Source organism: Aethalodelphis obliquidens, unplaced genomic scaffold, assembly GCF_003676395.1.
Source record: "Aethalodelphis obliquidens isolate GAN/ISIS:26980383/991018 unplaced genomic scaffold, ASM367639v1 scaffold4, whole genome shotgun sequence".
Classification (NCBI taxonomy): domain Eukaryota; kingdom Metazoa; phylum Chordata; class Mammalia; order Artiodactyla; family Delphinidae; genus Aethalodelphis; species Aethalodelphis obliquidens.
The window spans coordinates 82,788,129-82,805,165 of record NW_020837948.1 but is presented as its reverse complement, the minus strand read 5'-3'; the positions used below and the strand labels follow the sequence as shown (position 1 = coordinate 82,805,165).

General features: G+C 38.8%; 1 protein-coding gene across 2 annotated transcripts in view; it reads right to left on the bottom strand.

Moving 5' to 3' along the window:
- Positions 1-507: 507 nt before the first annotated feature.
- OXCT1 (3-oxoacid CoA-transferase 1) overlaps positions 508-17,037 on the bottom strand; it is a 143,206-nt gene continuing 126,676 nt past the window's right edge. The window contains exons 15-17 of one of the 2 annotated variants that reach the window (XM_027101194.1): positions 13,798-13,878; positions 7,471-7,572; positions 508-1,337 (exon numbers count right to left, since the gene is read on the bottom strand). In XM_027101194.1, coding sequence (XP_026956995.1) covers positions 1,296-1,337; positions 7,471-7,572; positions 13,798-13,878 — 225 coding nt within the window. In that variant the 3' untranslated portion in view covers positions 508-1,295. The remainder of the gene's footprint in view (positions 1,338-7,470; positions 7,573-13,797; positions 13,879-17,037) is intronic. The other variant, XM_027101195.1, reaches the window with a different exon arrangement.

The following is a 17,037-nucleotide window of genomic DNA, read 5'->3' as shown; positions in this document are numbered from 1 at the left end:
GATGCTTGGTATACTCCCTGGGGAACTGTTTGATACTGAGGATACCTCTGAGGAGAAGGTCCTTGCAAAACCTAATCCATCATATTTATTTTCTAAGAATGAAGTTCACTGCTCTTCAAATCCTGGATTTGCTCATCAGTATTTCCCTTAGTTTGATAAAGCTGAATTAAAAGTACTTTGTTCAAGGAACAAGCCTGGGCAGAAGAAATAACACTGTTCTTCAGAAAAAGGCATTCAACATTTAGAAACTTTTCTGAGCAGAAAAAAGAGGCCCTGAAAAGCAGGGACTTTTTTAACTCTGCTGTCACTGTTACTATGGGTTCACGATGAATTACCGCACAGCCCCTTTTGGTCTAAGAAGTGGTGTTGTATAAGAAGCCCACAGTAACATAGAGAAAGACACTTAATGGTCCCTCTGGATACACACGAATACTGTACGGTTTGAAAATGAGAAAACTGACTAGGTCAGTTAGGCCTATAGCCCTCTTGCTAAAAGCAACTTTAATCTTTGGCAGAGCACAGATGGTTATTTGGTTTGTTTATAAAGGCAACTTCTCGGTTGGATGTCAGCACCAATAGACCCTATACCCTTCGGTCTCTCCCACAAACCAGGTTACTTCTCCTACACAGAGATGTTCCTGTTTGCCTTCTTGGGCATCTACTTAGTTACAAAAAGTGGGGGGGGTTAGGAGGGGTGGGAGAAGGGATGCTCTAGGGAAACAAGATGTAATCACAAAATCAGAGGCTCCAAAAAAAAGACAGAGGAGGCCGAAGGAAAATCATAACCCTTAAGACAGCATTTCTCCTGATTAAAATTCACACAAATGTTATCTTTCAGGACTAGTACGATGCTCCCCTGGGTATACTCTGGGTGGAGTTCATTTTCTCCCTCATTCTTTTTCTTCTACGTGTCACGATTTACTTAGGAGGGAAAGTACATCAATGAAACTCTTCCTAAAGTAAGGGCCCATCTTGGTACAAACTGCACACAATTTAATGTACATACCACAGAAGATGAAGATAAACCCAATGTGAGCACCAACTGTAAATATGACCTTCTCAGCACTTATAAAGCAAATAAGATAGTATTTTTTTTCTTTTTGTTTTTCATTAAAATGTCACAGTACGCTTGAGAGAACAAAGTCTACATGGCTGTATAAAGCATTAAGATGACAGAAAACTAGTCAAAAACTGCTTGTTAGATATACAGTTATGATTACTGATGTCCTTTTAATAAAATCCCATGTGGTTAAAATGAAAAACACACAGCTTGGGACAAAAGTCTACTCCACATTTCAAGTTGCGATCTGCTGCATTGGTATGAGTTTTGGTGAAACCTGGTAAAAGAAAGAGAAATAAATAAGCAACTTACGAAAAAACCTCATGGTATAAACATCTCTACTTTGAATTTCCAAACCTGAGTGATGTTTGGAAACAAGCAGCCTTCTCAGGAACCTCACCAGGAGTTTCCTCGTTATTTTCCATTCTGAACCACTGAGAAAAAGAACACCTTTTCCATTTACATTTTGTATATTTAGTAGTTCTCAACCTTCTTGCATTATAGCTCTTAAATTAAGGATCATTGGGCTTCCCTGGTGGCGCAGTGGTTGAGAGTCCGCCTGCCGATGCAGGGGACACGGGTTCGTGCCCCAGTCTGGGAAGATCCCACATGCCGCGGAGCGGCTGGGCCCGTGAGCCATGGCCGCGGAGCCTGCGCATCCGGAGCCCGTGCTCCGCAACGGGAGAGGCCACAAACAGTGAGAGGCCCGTGTACCGAAAAAAAAAAAAAAAAAAAAATTAAGGATCATTAAGACTTGCAACTAGGAGGAGGTGGGGGAGGAGCCGCGGGAGACAAATAAAGGTCCAGAAAACCAAACTATCTACTGAAAGGACCACTGAGCTCTGAGATTGATGAAACAGAGACACAGAGCAAGGCACAAGTTTCAAAATCCTCAAAATAGGTCCAGTCAATTCACAATTTTTTAAAGAGATACTTAATGTAGTCTTTGGATGACAAACTTTTATCAGAAATTTCATAATCAGAGTGGAAATGATATAAAGGCAGTAAGAAGATACCAAGTTATTACAAAAAGGAGGTAACAGCATTAAAAATATTAACTATAATTATGTTCAATGTACAAAATAGCAAATGTATTCCTAGGAGTCCTGAAGCAGAGAAATATGAGGACAGATCTACATTTAATGGTAAAGGTGGTGGAAGAAGAAACCTAAATATAAGTAGTCTGGCTTAATTTTGACTGATTTTTCAAGGTGTAATGGCAGGTACAGATTTCTTCATTTAATCTGGCAAATATCCATTAAGTCCGAGTAACAGGCCCCATGGACAGCACAGTAAGGAATACTAAAATTTAGGTGATTTTTGAGACCTTCAAGGATGTGGCAATTGAAGTGGGTCTAAATTGCCTTCCAGAATAAACACTTAATATTTTTTTAAATGAATGAATGAGTGATTGGATTAGATAAGCTTCCAAGAACTAGAAGAAAGGTTTCTAATAGAGGTTAAGTCAGTATTAAGAATAGAAGGCAATCATTTGGCTTTGATGAAGTTTAACATTTCTAGTTCATTTGTAAATTGTTTATAAAGTCTTCACAGTGTCGAGAGTTAATGCCCCCTTCTCCATTTTTCTACCTAAAGAATGACATGTCTAGAATAAAAAGGATAGGAATGGCTTGGTACATATCCATATCTTAGGATAAATGAGAGCTCATTCAGACTTGCCAGCTCCAAGAACAGATATATCATAATAGACAAAGTAATAGACATTAATAGACAAAAGTCACAGCCCACATTTGCAGAGATATTCAACTCTACTGAAAAGAATAAAGATATATGGGCTCCGAGTATTTAGAAAGTGTGTCTCATAAACTATCGATTTTCTTTTTTTAAACAGAGCATCTGTGGAAATAATTTAATGAAATAAAACTCTTTTTTGACAACAGATCAATAGGTGATTAATGCCATAAAGCACTAATAGGTGCTTTATGGCATTACCTTTAAAAGGAAACTGGACACCTTGATTTTTTAAACTAAACATCTGATCCTTCTCCTTGTCATGTTGGCCCTATTTTCAGCTCTTAGTATCATTTATATCCTCAGTGTGGAACTTGACTTTTATCAGAAAAGAAGGTGAACCTTTATGTAGACTGACTTGGCCTGTCTATTTTTGTACAGAAAAACATCTACTGAACCTCCATTTTTCATCTGTTCTCTCACAGTCTCATCAACATTGTAAGTCTGTGTAAGCTGAAGCAGATTATCCTTCCAAAGTGATCTACAGGCTATGCACAGGACTATATGATTTAAATGCATAAGATAAGCTAACGAGTTGTCTTCCCAGTCCATTGAAATCCAAAGAGTATACTGTTTAATTCTGGTATAATGCCAGTTCATAATAGATATTGAGAGTACAAATTTATTCAACTTGGCAAAGAATGCTCACAGCTGGCTTCTTTCAGATTCCACTGCAAACATATAAATAGGCAGGATTCTTATTTGATGTTTTGCCACTGGTGGTTTAGGTGTATTCCTACCTAGAGAACAAGACCAAGGCCCCTAGGAGGAGGAACTATACCAATTTGTTCTATTTTACTCACATTTCATAGCTCAATATGGGACATACACTTGGGGTTTAATAAATAATCATGGATGACTAATAACCTCTGGAAGTTTATTCTACCCCATGATGTTCAACTATGGATTCAATTTATTTAAAAAGTTTTAAGTTAAAAAAGAAACAAATATTCTAGTTTAAAAAGGTCCACAGACATATATAGTAAAGAAAAACTTATGTAACTCAAGCATGCATCAGAAAAGAAAGAAATGAATAACCAATTGAATTAACTACTCACTGAAAAAGATACTTTGCAGATCATGGAATTTAAGTGGTGGAATGTCACCTTCCTTTTTTCTTTCTATTTGACCCATCAAATAGCTGGCAGTAACACGCTAAGTGATGCAAGTATAGCCCAAAAAATTTAAAGAAATTTAACATTTTCATTAGCTTGTCACAGCTATAATATGAGGAACTGTGCAGTATCACTTTGACTCTTTGAAAATGAATTATTATTGGATATTTATTTAAGAGACAGAATATTTTCAAAATGTGAGTGCCCTGGGAAAAAAGTAAACCAAAGGACTCCTTAGTTATAAAAATGTTGGGAGCTAGTAGCATTAAAGAACAACAGAAAAGCATTTCTGCATAGCATCACAATCAACCATTTGTAGAGGGTGAACATGTGTGTATGGCTCTACCCAGCAACAGTGCTGGGGTGGAGCATTTATTCCCACTTCTCACATTCCCTTCCATGTGGAGGGACACCTCCTAGTGTAATACTCTGGCCTCAAGTGTGTCCCTTAATGGCTCAACTAAATGATGATTTGGGCAGAGGAACTGGGGTATGTGAAACTCAGCCCAACTCTTCTTCCTCATCGGGATCAGCCTTCTGTAGGCAGCACATGCTCTATTTTGCTCTCAGTCACATGGAAAGAAGCTCAGCAGTAAAGACTCACCCTTGTGTAGAAGGCCTATGATTTTCCATGGCTGCCTATAACTGGGAGCTGAAGTCTTCCCCACTTCAGGGGTTCATATCTGGGAAGGCTTTTGTGGCTGTACACCAAAGCCCCATCCTTCATTCTGGGCTTTGTAATGATGATGTTTTTAACCTCAACTTGCCCAGCTCCCTTATCTCTCTCAATAGATTTGGAACTCAATCCCCAAGAAATATAGAGGGAAGTCCCTTTCTTTATAACAACTGCATTTTGAAGGAAAGTGATGGTATGGAACAAGATCTCTGTCCATTATGGGTTGGCTTCTCTTGCTGTGAACTACTCCTGACCAGAATTTTATTTTAGAAGTGTGATGAAGGTTCCAGAAATATAGTCAATATCTGCATTTTTTTTTTTTTTTTTTTTTTACAAAATTTCCACAGCTTCCTTTGGAGTTCTAGATATAACATGACCCTTAAGAGAGTTTCCTCCTAATTGAAAAGAAAACTCTTTTCAGCTGGCACTATGGTTACTATGAATTTTTTAAGCAGCTATTTCAGGTGATACCTAAGGGACACATTTTCCTTTCACATTTCTGTTGTTGTTTTTGTTAATTGCACTGTGGCACACAGGAAAGTCTTAGTGATTCTTTTTTTTTTTTAATGCCCAAATAGTTCATTATAACTATTATTTTTAATACCCTGAAACCACAATTTTGTCATGCCCTGTTATCTGATGCTGTCATATCTTGTCTTTTTCTTTGAAATTCGCAGGATTTTCTCAATCAGCTTATATCCACATTCTGTATCCTTTGCCCATACACTTGCCCATATTCTTAGGTATAGAGGACCTTTACCAACACATTTTCACAATTACTTTGACCTAGGTTTTTACTTTTTTTTCTTTATGCAACAACCTGTCTGTCTAACTGTTATGCAACAACCTAACTATTCTCTTCTAGAATGTTCACTTCTCGGTATACAGTGAAGGCTGAGAAACAGAAATCCTTTCTCAAACAGAAATCTTGAGCAAGTTGTAATGTAGTCAGATATAGAGTAAAATGCTACCTATGCAGTAATAATCTTATGAGATATCTTCTGAATTATGACATGGAATACCTCTGAATTATCAAATAAAGAGATGTTATCCCAATGTACTTTTATTATTAAATGTATCTTACTGATAACCCAGCTATTAGGCAAAACATCTTATTCATTAGAACACTCCAGACCCTAGCCTTACAAAGATTTTGATACACATGACTTCATCTGTCAGGGTCTAAAGAGATGCCATTGATCATCAGATCCTCAAAATCCAGTTCTTCTGTCAAGATGGTTTAGCTGATACTACACCTTTTCAGGGCAACACTGACATAAAAATTAACATTTCATTTCAACAGCCTAATTTGGAGGAAACAAGATTACATGTCAATGTCAAAAGAGAAGGAGGGGTGGTGGTACTGTGATAAAAGAGGGGCCATAGAGATATTTTTCAATGTATCAAGACGTGGAAACTAGCACTTTAAGAAAAAGCAAAAACAGTAAAAATACATCTTTTTCATTCCTGATTTACCTACGTGACTAAAAAAAAAAAACCCAAACCTGATAACAATGAGGATCTTTTTTGCAATTCCCTTTTGCAGCAGAGACTGGAACATTCTATAGACCTCAAAAATGCTATCTGCTGAAGAAGAGACTAACTCATCCACATAGGGAAAAAATATAAAGAATAGCTAATTAAGTAAGAAGAACTGTTTGCTTTTATCACTGGAGTAAGGAATTCTAAACAGTTAAACTATAAACAAATCCCATTTTTTACCCCCTGGGGTCATTGAAAAGTTAATTAAAGATGAGCTTTTCATGTAAGGTATTGTTGGAAAGCTCCTTTTTTTCCAAAGGGAAATTCAAAAAAAGGTTAATAGACAAAGACCTTCATATAATACCAGACACAATTATATGTGGATAATGAATTATGCAACAAAATTGTTTTTACAGACATTTGTTACGCACTGACAGGTACCAGCCAAGCATGTAGTACCTAAGGAAGAAATGTATGAAATACATGCATGATTTATCAAGTAAGTTTTATTAAATTACCTTCTCCAGGATGGGTAGCTGCAATATTTCTTCTCATTATAAATATATTTCATTTTAACACATAGAGCTGTTCTTAAAAAGTTATGTGAGAAGTGAAGTCTATTTCTTCATTTTCTCAGACACATTTCGACTTTACATTTGATTAACTTCAAATGGACTGAGCTGTCCTCTCGACCCCCATTAGGTAGGCGATTGGTGATTCATAAACAATCGCTTAAAGGGCGATTATTTATATTACAGTATTATTCTCTTAGTTTTAAAAAGGGATTTGGAGATTTCTTAAGGGGATACTCCCCTGATGTTCTTATCTGCTTTGTAAGCAGAGTTTTATGCACTAAGTTTTTCTTCAAATACAGAGAACACCTATTTTGTGACTATAAATCTGGTGGTGTCAAAAGCTCGACATTCTAATATCTCCGAGGGATGGAACAATCAGGCAAAGAAGTTAATCAAAGAGAAAGTCATAAGCCATAGATGGGTTTAAAAATAAGGAAGTACCGTTTCTCTGAGTGTGGCTCGCCTTTTTTAGTTAATTAAGTTTGGCCACAGCTGATACGTAACCCAAGAACAGAGGATTGCAAGGGACTTGACAGAAAGTAGCTTCGAGTTGAAGCTCAACCTGCTGTTTCCAGCAGCTCCTGGGGTTTCCTCTCCCTTCTGACTCCTGAGCCAGACCCTGGCCCATGAGCCACAGCCTGTTCCTGCTGCCACCTGCTCTCAGCGGAGGCACCCTTCCTTCCACTCCTGTTCTCTGCTAAGGTCAACTCCAAAAATGATCACAAATTAATGGTTCATGTCTCATAAACACCCATTAATCAAGCTCAGGATATAGGACAAGTGGCTGGATTTGTTCACAGAAACACTTACTGCGAAATCGCACCCAGTGCTCTTTTTTATGTCATCCACTGTCAGGCCTTCCCAGAGTTCAATCAGAGTCAGGCCTTTCTTGTTGTCCACGTCAAATACAGCCTGTAGAAGTCAAGAAAATGACAACGACAATTTCTATTACAGTAATTATTTATAGCACAAAACAGAAATAACCTCTCAAGTTCTTTAAGGAGAGAAAAGACTCAGGATAAAAGACTGAAAATCAGCAATGAAACAGTGTAAACCGTAACTGCTATATTTTGGTGAGAATAAATGCCAACTCCCTAACTGGCAGTTAGGGAGCTCTGCTGATGCCAGAAAATAAATGAGTGTTGACTATTGATGGAATTTGCTACTATAATAACCAGGTTTTTTTTTTTGTTTGTTTGTTTTTTTGCTGTACGCGGGCCTCTCACTGCTGTGGCCTCTCCTGCTGCAGAGCACAGGCTCCGGACGCGCAGGCTCAGCGGCCATGGCTCACGGGCCCAGCCGCTCCGCGGCATGTGGGATCTTCCCGGACTGGGGCATGAACCCGTGTCCCCTGCATCGGCAGGCGGACTCTCAACCACTGCGCCACCAGGGAAGCCCCAAACCAGGTTTTTTTTAAACTTTCTTTTTGTTAGATCTAACACTTTGGGTCAATTTGATGATGAATAATGGTTTGAAGAAAGAAAAGAATGAAGAAAAGCAGGGAGGGAGGAGGTATTTGGAAGGGGAAAGCACAGGGATGATGGGGGAAAGCTGATCAATGCTTCTGGGTAAACTACAGGAAACAAAAGAAGGTGCTCTGAAGTAGCTAGGAGTAATTATAAAGGGATAGCTGGCCCTGAAAGACCACCCCCATCCCCAGGTAAATAGTAAAGCTTTCCCTTTAAGTCCTATGAAAACACATAGATCCAAAAGTAGAGCATGAGAATCTCCCTCTGGTATGGAAATCAAATGAAGATGCTTATGTTTAGGACAGCATGAGAAGGCTCACCTCACCCTAAATATTGCATGACAACATTCTGGTTGGTAACACTAGGTGATGGTAGTGCCAACTGGTATAGCTTGACCCAAGCAACCTGTCATGTCTGATATAGAACGCACATGGTCACACTCAGTAATATGACAACTTGAGTGGAAGGGACCAACAAAATCATGTAATATAACCTCCCACCCAAGAATTCTTTAAAACATTCTTCTGAGATGGTCGCTGGGGCTCTGTTTAGAAACTTCCAGTGGTGGGAGGCCCCCTGTCTCAAGGCAGATTGCCTGTTGATAGGAAGCTCTAACTGCAAGAGCCATAACTGCTTCCCTATGACTTTCACTCACGGGCTCTACAGTAAGTTGTCCTCCCATGCAACAGGCACTGTTCCCTCTTTCAGTTGTCATGGTTAGTATTCCTCAGACTTAAATATTATTCTTTCCAGATTGCTCCTCTCCTCTGGGTTGACCTTAAATTCAGCTATTATTTTCAGGCTTAGAATCTTTATTTTCAGCTAGCTTGGAAGTCAAACCCTAAATTGTCATTTTTAAACACACTCCTGGTTAGGAGGCTATTAAGAAGACACAGCAGTGTGTACTCCAATATAAAATTTTAAAAAATGTTTAAATAAAAATAAAAAAGAAGACACAGCAACATGCAGAGCAAAGAACCCTGGCTTTCAAGGTGGACTGGAATTCCAGCTCTGCCAACACTAGCTATGCAGTCTTTGGTGAACCTGTCTTCACATGTGTAGATGGATATCAAACAAACTTACTTCCCAAGATTTTTATACAGGACAAATATAATAACAAACCTACTCTGAGCAGCTGGCCTCATGCCTGGGACATACAGCAAGGGCACCAAAGAGGCATATGCTTTTCCTTAACAGCTTAACTTACTGTCACTTGTGCGTGAACCCAAATCAAAGCACCCAAATGCTTATTTGTATCCAGTTAATTGATATTTCTCCTCAGGAGGAAAACATCAAGGGGACCAGTGATACTTGCCTTCTCTGTTTGTTTGATGAATTCATAGATAACCTGGTTGATTTTACTGGAAAAGATTATTTAAATTTAGGAGGAAATATTTCAGCAAACTTCTTTTTTGTTTGCACATTTTTATGTTCCCAAAGAAACGTTTTTTAGCAGAAATGTATTTTGAGGGGGAAAAAAATGATCATCTAGGAATGTCCATATGCTTCAGTACGTTATTCAATTCCCGAACGACAATTACAAATTTTTTGTGGTACGCGGGCCTCTCACTGTTGTGGCCTCTCCCGTTGCGGAGCACAGGCTCCGGACGCGCAGGCTCAGCAGCCATGGCTCACGGGCCCAGCCGCTCCACAGCATGTGGGATCTTCCTGGACAGGGGCACGAACCCGTGTCCCCTGTATCAGCTGGCGGACTCTCAACCACTGCGCCACCAGGGAAGCCCACAATTTTTTTTTTTAATTGGACACTTTTCCTTTGCAGAAAGTGTGTCTGGAGCATCATTCATACTGATTTTCTTTCCCCTGTATTATGAACAACTACAAATTTATCAAAATGGAACAAATAAGAGAAAAAGAGCCTTTGGGGTGTGCTATTAAGAACAGGCAGGGAGAGGATTTGGGGAGAAGACAACTTTGGTATCATGAATATAAGACTTCAGTGATTGAGAAGGTGAAATCTATGGCAAATGACTTTAATGAACACCTGTATCAATCCCTAATTAGCTCTCAAGGTCAAGGTCCCTAATTTCCTCTCAAGGAAAACGAAGCATCTATGATTTTTAAAAATGGGAAATTTACTTTTGAAATATTTAGGAAGATTTCCATTTAGTGGTATCAAGTGTAAACAAAAACTTGATAAAAAAAAAAAAAAAAACTTGATAAAAATGGACACTAAAACCTAAAATCTACAATCAATTGTTCAACTGCCAAGAATAATATTTCGACTACTCTGTTTCACAGATGATACTTCTATTATTTTTTCACCACCATAACAGGCTGCATTACGGACAAAGCAGTCAGTCACAGCCCAAGTGCTGGTGAGGAAGGCCTCTTTCATCACATCATTCTAGCAACACGAAACCAAGAAATCAGGGTCATAACATCTCCAAAGCCTCTTTCAAATGGCAGGCAACTAATGGAATTTTCCTTAAGAGCTGAAAATGGAATTCAAGTCCCATATCACTCTGGCAGAGTGTCCAGAGTCAATGTCCTTAATGGCACTGCAAAATTTATTAAACACCTACCGGATACGGCACAGGGGTAAACGCACCACTCCCTTCCCTGGGGCACTCGAAGTTCCATATGTAGCTGCCTTTCACTTTACTCCTTTTTGCTACACAACACCATCTGCCGTTAAGCCTCCAATTATCCCCGTCTGCTAATGAGTTCACACATCCGTTCCAGTGATGATTTCTCTGAGCCCCAGGTGCCCGCGGATGTTCCGGATGTTAACTTACTCCGGAATATCAACTTGAGTATGTTCAAATGGCACCTATTCTTTTCCTCTCTCCCCTTGCTCCTCCCTTTCTCTTCCTATAGACCCAGCCTTCATTAAGGATACAACAGGTCGACCACGCCTCTAGCCAGAAAATTCAGGAATCACCTCTGCCTTAGCAACCACGTCCCATTCATCATCGAGTTAGGTTGAGTCCATCGCCTAAATCTCTTTGAAATCTCTCTTTCTGTCTTGTGGTTAAGGACCTTGATATTTCTGGCCAAGATAACTGAAGGAGTCTCATCTCTTCTCCCCCTACTCTACGTAAAAGCCACAGGACTCTTCGTAAAATGCAAATCTAATCAATGGTGTCCCCAACTATTAAAAATCACTGAAGGGCTCCCAAGTGCCTTCCAGATAAAACCCAAATTTCTTAACAAGACATTCACACTCCTTTATAATTTGGTCCCTTACTGGCTTTTCACCTTCAGCCTTCAGAATCTCTGGCCATGCCCTCACTCCACATTATCCCACTCACAGGTCCTTGAGTAAACTCTGTTTTCTTAATTCCTCGAGGACCCTGCCAATGTTTCTTCCCTTTGCCTAGAAGGGCCTCTTTGGTCTTATTCTCACTTATAAAACTACTTATCTTTCAAGACTCCTCACTCAATCTATTAATTTTCTCATTGAGAAAAGTACAGTATTTATTCAACAGGCTTTCACTGTGTATGGGTCAAGCATTATCCTAAGTGTTGGACAAATAGTGATGAGTGAGACAGGCAGAGAGCTCAAAGGTTATTTCAATACAGTGATCAGTGCTGAGTTAGGGTAAGTACTAAGACTCACGGAAGCACCCAGAAGACTTGGGGAGGGATAGGGAAGACTTGCCAGCGAAGAAATTATATAGGTGAGACATAAAAGATGAACAGGAATTAGCCAGACGGTTGGGGTGGGGAGAACATGCCAGGGAGAGAGACAGGATGTGCCAAGTCCCAGAGGAGCATGGCGGGGACGAGGGCAGGGGATGCAACATAGTGCACAACATTCAGCATGGCTGAAGTAGGGAGAATGTTAAGGCGAAATGAGAGAAGCTGAGACTGGAGGAGAAAAGATCCAGACTGGGAAAAAGTTAATATTTGACACCACTCTCCCCAGGCTGTTAAGCAGCCTTCCTCTATGTTCTCAGCTCAGCATTTGGCATGTCTCTCTCTCATGGACTTTATCTGTGTACCTCTAATACAGGCTGGTACTGTTGCTGTCTACTCTCCTTGAATGTGCTCCTTGGGGGCAAAGACTGTCCTCCTTTCTGTTTCCACTGTTGGCAATAGTCGGCTTCAGAGAAGGAGCTTAAAAATGCTTATTAAATGGATAAATGTATGAAACAACAATGTGGATAGAAAGGGTAGAAGAATTTTTTAAATGGCAGTAAAGTTAAGTAATGTATGAGTAATGTCAAGTAATGTATGAATAATGTCATGAGAAAATGTAGGTATTAGATGGTAAGTGCCAAAATGAAAGGTGGACCACTCTGAAGATGAAGTTGTGAGTGCTAAGCTATCTGAAGCCTCTTCATGATGAAGATGGAAATTGCATTAGACTTAAGGGATGGATAGGATTTGGACAGGTAGAGTTGAGTGGGAGTTGTTGCACGTAGAAGCACTAAACTGGTAAGAACAAGGTCAGGGCATACGTGGAGTGGGGATGTAGGGAGAGGGCTTACCTGGGGGAAGAGGAAGATCAGGGGTAAAATGTTGCTGGAATTATCCTTAGAAGCTGTACCACCTTACTTTATTAAAGAAAACAGGATCAAGGACTGTCTTGTCTTTGATTTCAAAGTAATGGATTCTTTTCAACAAGTCCTGTCCATGGCTTTGGAGGGGTTTATGAAATGATAAGACTCAAGGAATAAATGGTGAGATAAAATATTCTGCACTTTTATCCACTTTTTCTTCTCCACACGTCATCTTTATGGATTCCACATAAACAACCCTAGAGCAAGGCACCATTTAGGACAGAACTCTCCTTAAAATGTGGCTTCTGGAAAGTATTATGAGCCTTCTAACCTACTTCAAAAGGCTGCTTTAGGGTGCTTCATACCATACCTGAATGAGGGTTCTAAAGCAGATTAATGCCAAAAGGAACAGCATCATTAAGAGAAAACAAAGGAACAAACGCTGATCTAGAGAATTCTGTTTTGTGGTTCATCAAGATTCTGAATCAAGAAAATGACACCCTTCTAGCTCATTCATGAGAACTATGTCATTCCAACATCTTAGGTTCAAATCTGGGTCAGAAAGGTGACTGTAGCAACCGCCAGTGATGTTTCTCTCTGATCTGAGCAGTTTCAGTTGTACCACTAACCAATATTTTCTATTTAGGAAGATAAAATCTAGAGGTACACTACAATGGCTGGTGCGTTCTAAAGTCTGCCTTCTAAAAGAGGGCTGAAAGCATGCAAGAATAAAAGAATAGATTTCTTGGTTCACTGTGGGGCCTGCATTGCAATTTGCACCTAAATGATTAAAACCTAATTTTTACTGAGTTTCCTAAAATGAGATCCAACAATTTGTACTTGTGATTTGGGAAAGCAAAGAAGAAAGGTAGTCTTAACTTTGAATATATCATCCATTTTAATAGCCCAAGTATAAGGATCAGTACAACTTTTATTATATCACACTGTCAAAGTTACCAAGGACAGTATTTCAATTCTGTGTATGTATATGCATATTTCCAGAGAATTTCACATTAAGAATTCTCCATCTAGAAACATTAAATTGAAGAATCTTCCTATTAGGTCTACCCACGGATTAAATTAATCCTATGACTACCAATATAACACACTTTTAGAAGGTAACAAAAAAGTTCTAAAATGCTTATTAAAAAAAAAAAAAGGTGGTAGACATTTAGAGGAAATAAAAGAGAAAGGCACTTTACCTTTTCAGTAATGATGCGGTTGACACATTGTTTTCCTGTCAGTGGTAATGTACATTTCTCCATGATTTTATGTGCATTGCCCTGTTTGAAAAAAGAAACATTAAAAAGAGTAATTACAAACCAATTCTTATTTAGAATTGGTATAACACAGGACAAACAGGAACTGTCAGATAAATCGTCTCCTAAGTACAGTCTGCTTGAAATCTTTGCCCAGTCATGCTTTTTACCTTCTTTCTGGAGGCAGCTTGTGTCCCTAAGATAATTTAGGGAGAGTGCCAAATGAATAGCCAAAGGCATAACTGATTTAGTTGGGAAACATCCTGCCGCAGATCTGACCCCTCAAGCCTCAGCCCTTAGATCATATGATGGAGAAATTTCACTTCTAGCATCCTGCTAATTTTTCTCTTCCAGGGAATGGTCTCCTTGACAAACGACCTATTATTTACCAAGGGTAGGAAGCATACACAGAATGCAAATGCATAATATACCTTTTTTTTTTTTCATAATATACCTTTTTAAAAAAGTTTTAATTTTATTTGTTAAAAACATAACATATTCACAGAAAACAGCAGTTCTTGCCTCCCTTCTGTATGCTTAGACCTGCTCTGAACAGAAATCAAAATTCAATTTTTTTAGCATTTACTTATGTACTATTTTACATTTTCTTCCTACCTCTGCATTTAAAATTTTTTTTAATTTTATAATAAATTTTACTTTATTTTCCATTATGGTTTATTACTGTATATTGAAATATAGTTCCCTGTGCTATACAATAGGACCTTGTTGTTTATCCACCCTATATGTAATAGTTTGCATCTGCTAGTCCCAAACTCCCAATCCAACCCTCCCCTGCCCAGCCCCCTTGGCAACCACAAGTCTGTTCTCTATGTCTGTGAGTCTGCTTCTGTTTTATAGATAAGTTCATTTATGTCATACTTTAGATTCCATATATAAGTGATATCATATGGTATTTGTCTTTCTCTTTTGACTTACTTCACTTAGTATCATAATCTCTAGGTCCATCCATGTAGCTACAAATGGCATTATTTCATTCTTCTTTTTATGGCTGAGTAATATTCCTGTGTGTGTGTGTGTGTGTGTGTGTGTGTGTGTGTGTGTATACCCCACACCTTCCTTATCCATTCATACACACCCACACCCACATCATCTTTATCGATTCATCTGTTGATGGACATATAGGTTGCTTCCATGTCTTGGCTGTTGTAAACAGTGCTGCTATGAACATAGGTGTGCATGTATCTTTCGAATTAGTTTTGTCTGGATATACGCCCAGGAGTGGGACTGCTGAATCATATGGCAACTCTACTTTTAGTTTTTTGAGGAACCTTCATACTGTTCTCCATAGTGGCTGCACCAATTTACACCAACAGTGTAGGAGGGTTCCCTTTTCTCCACACCATCTCCAGCATTTGATGGCCATTCTGATTAGTGTGAGGTGATACCTCATTGCAGTTTTGATTTGCATTTCTCTAATAATTAGCAACGTTGAGCATCTTTTCCTGTCCCTATTGGCCATCTGAATGTCTTCCTTGGAAAAATGTCTGTTTAGGTCTTCTGCCCATTTTTTGACTGGGTTGTTTGTCTTTTTGTTATTGAGTTGTATGAGCTGTTTGTATATTTTGGAAATTAAACCCTTGTTGGTCTTATTGTTTGTAAATATTTTCTCCCAGCCTGAAGATTGTCTTTTCATTCTGTTTAAGGTTTCCTTTGCTGTACAAAAGCTTATAAGTTTGATCAGGTCCCATTTGTTTATTTTTGCTTTATTTCTATTGCCTTGGGAGACTGACCTAAGAAAATGTTGCTAGGATTTATGTTCTCTTCTAGGAGTTTTATGCTGTCGTGTCATATATTTAAGTCTTTAAGCCACTGTGAGTTTATTTTTGCGTGTGGTATGAGGGTGTGTTCTAACTTCATTCATTTACATGCGGCTGTCTAACCTTTCCAATATCACTTGCTAAAGAGACGGTCTTTTCTCCATTGTATATTCTTGTCTCCCTTGTCAAAGATTAATTGACCACAGGTGTGTGGGTTTATTTCTGGGCTCTGTATTCTGTTCTATTGAGCCTCTGCATTTTTTAATACTATGTTGACCAGACTATTTATTTCCTAATTAATCAGCTTTAGATATTATCTACTAACTTCTTATTGGGGTGTATGAAGACTTTCTTACAAACCCCCATCCTTCATTATGTTCAGTTCTCCCAGCACAGCTATATCACAATTTGTAGGTAACTCAATAGTCAGAATTTACACCTGCTGACAAAACGGCTATGTAAAATGGCTCATTGCTGGGCCAGGCAGTGTAGAAAACCATGATTATATTCACTTTCTCATATAGTGATTTGCTTTTCCTGGAATTTGTCTGAGCCTCAGTTTGCTCATTGGTAAAATGTGTGCATTGGTCTATAGTCCCATTTTTTCAAAGTTTCCTTTAGCCACGGTACACTTTTTTCAAACATAAAAGAGGGACTGAGAGTGGAAAGCAGGCTTTCACCCATTAACCCCCTTCCCCCACCCCCTACCACCCCCCAGTATAGAGGTGGCCTCTGGGTCACATCTATGGAGCACAGTGGAAACATTAGCTCTGATGATTTGATCTTCAGATCATTTTCTTCTGATTATGATTCAGCTCCTTTCTAAGTATCAAGCACCAGGAGCCTAAATTAATATTTCCCTTGAGGCTGAAGGCTAATTTATCACATTTTAGATCTTCTATTTAAAAATGGTAAAAATGCTTCTATTGCTTCCTTCTGGGATATGAAAGCACCACACGTGATGTCATCATCATCTTTAGCCATCTCAATGTTTTACCTTCTGAAATATGCACCACTACCTGGTTTACCTCTCTCTCAAAACTGCTGCCGTACCAAGTACGATCAGAGGCAAGAGATTTCAAATAACTGGGCTTAATTAAGATTTTACTGCTTGTAATAATCTGTCAACTCACCAACATACTAGTCATTAAGAGGTTTTAGTATACTTAACCCAGTGTATGGCATAAAAGATACTCAACATTTTTTGAATGAATGAATGGGAAGAAAAAGGGAAGTCTATTGGGAATCTTGGGTGGATTTCAAAAGAAGACAAACTCTATTACTTTAATTTAGTCAAAAGTAGTGCTAAATACACATAGAGTAGGTAGATGTTATACCTTTAACAACAAGTTACATGCTTCTGGGTCTTAATTTGTAAGACAATTTATAGCTGTAGAAATGAAAC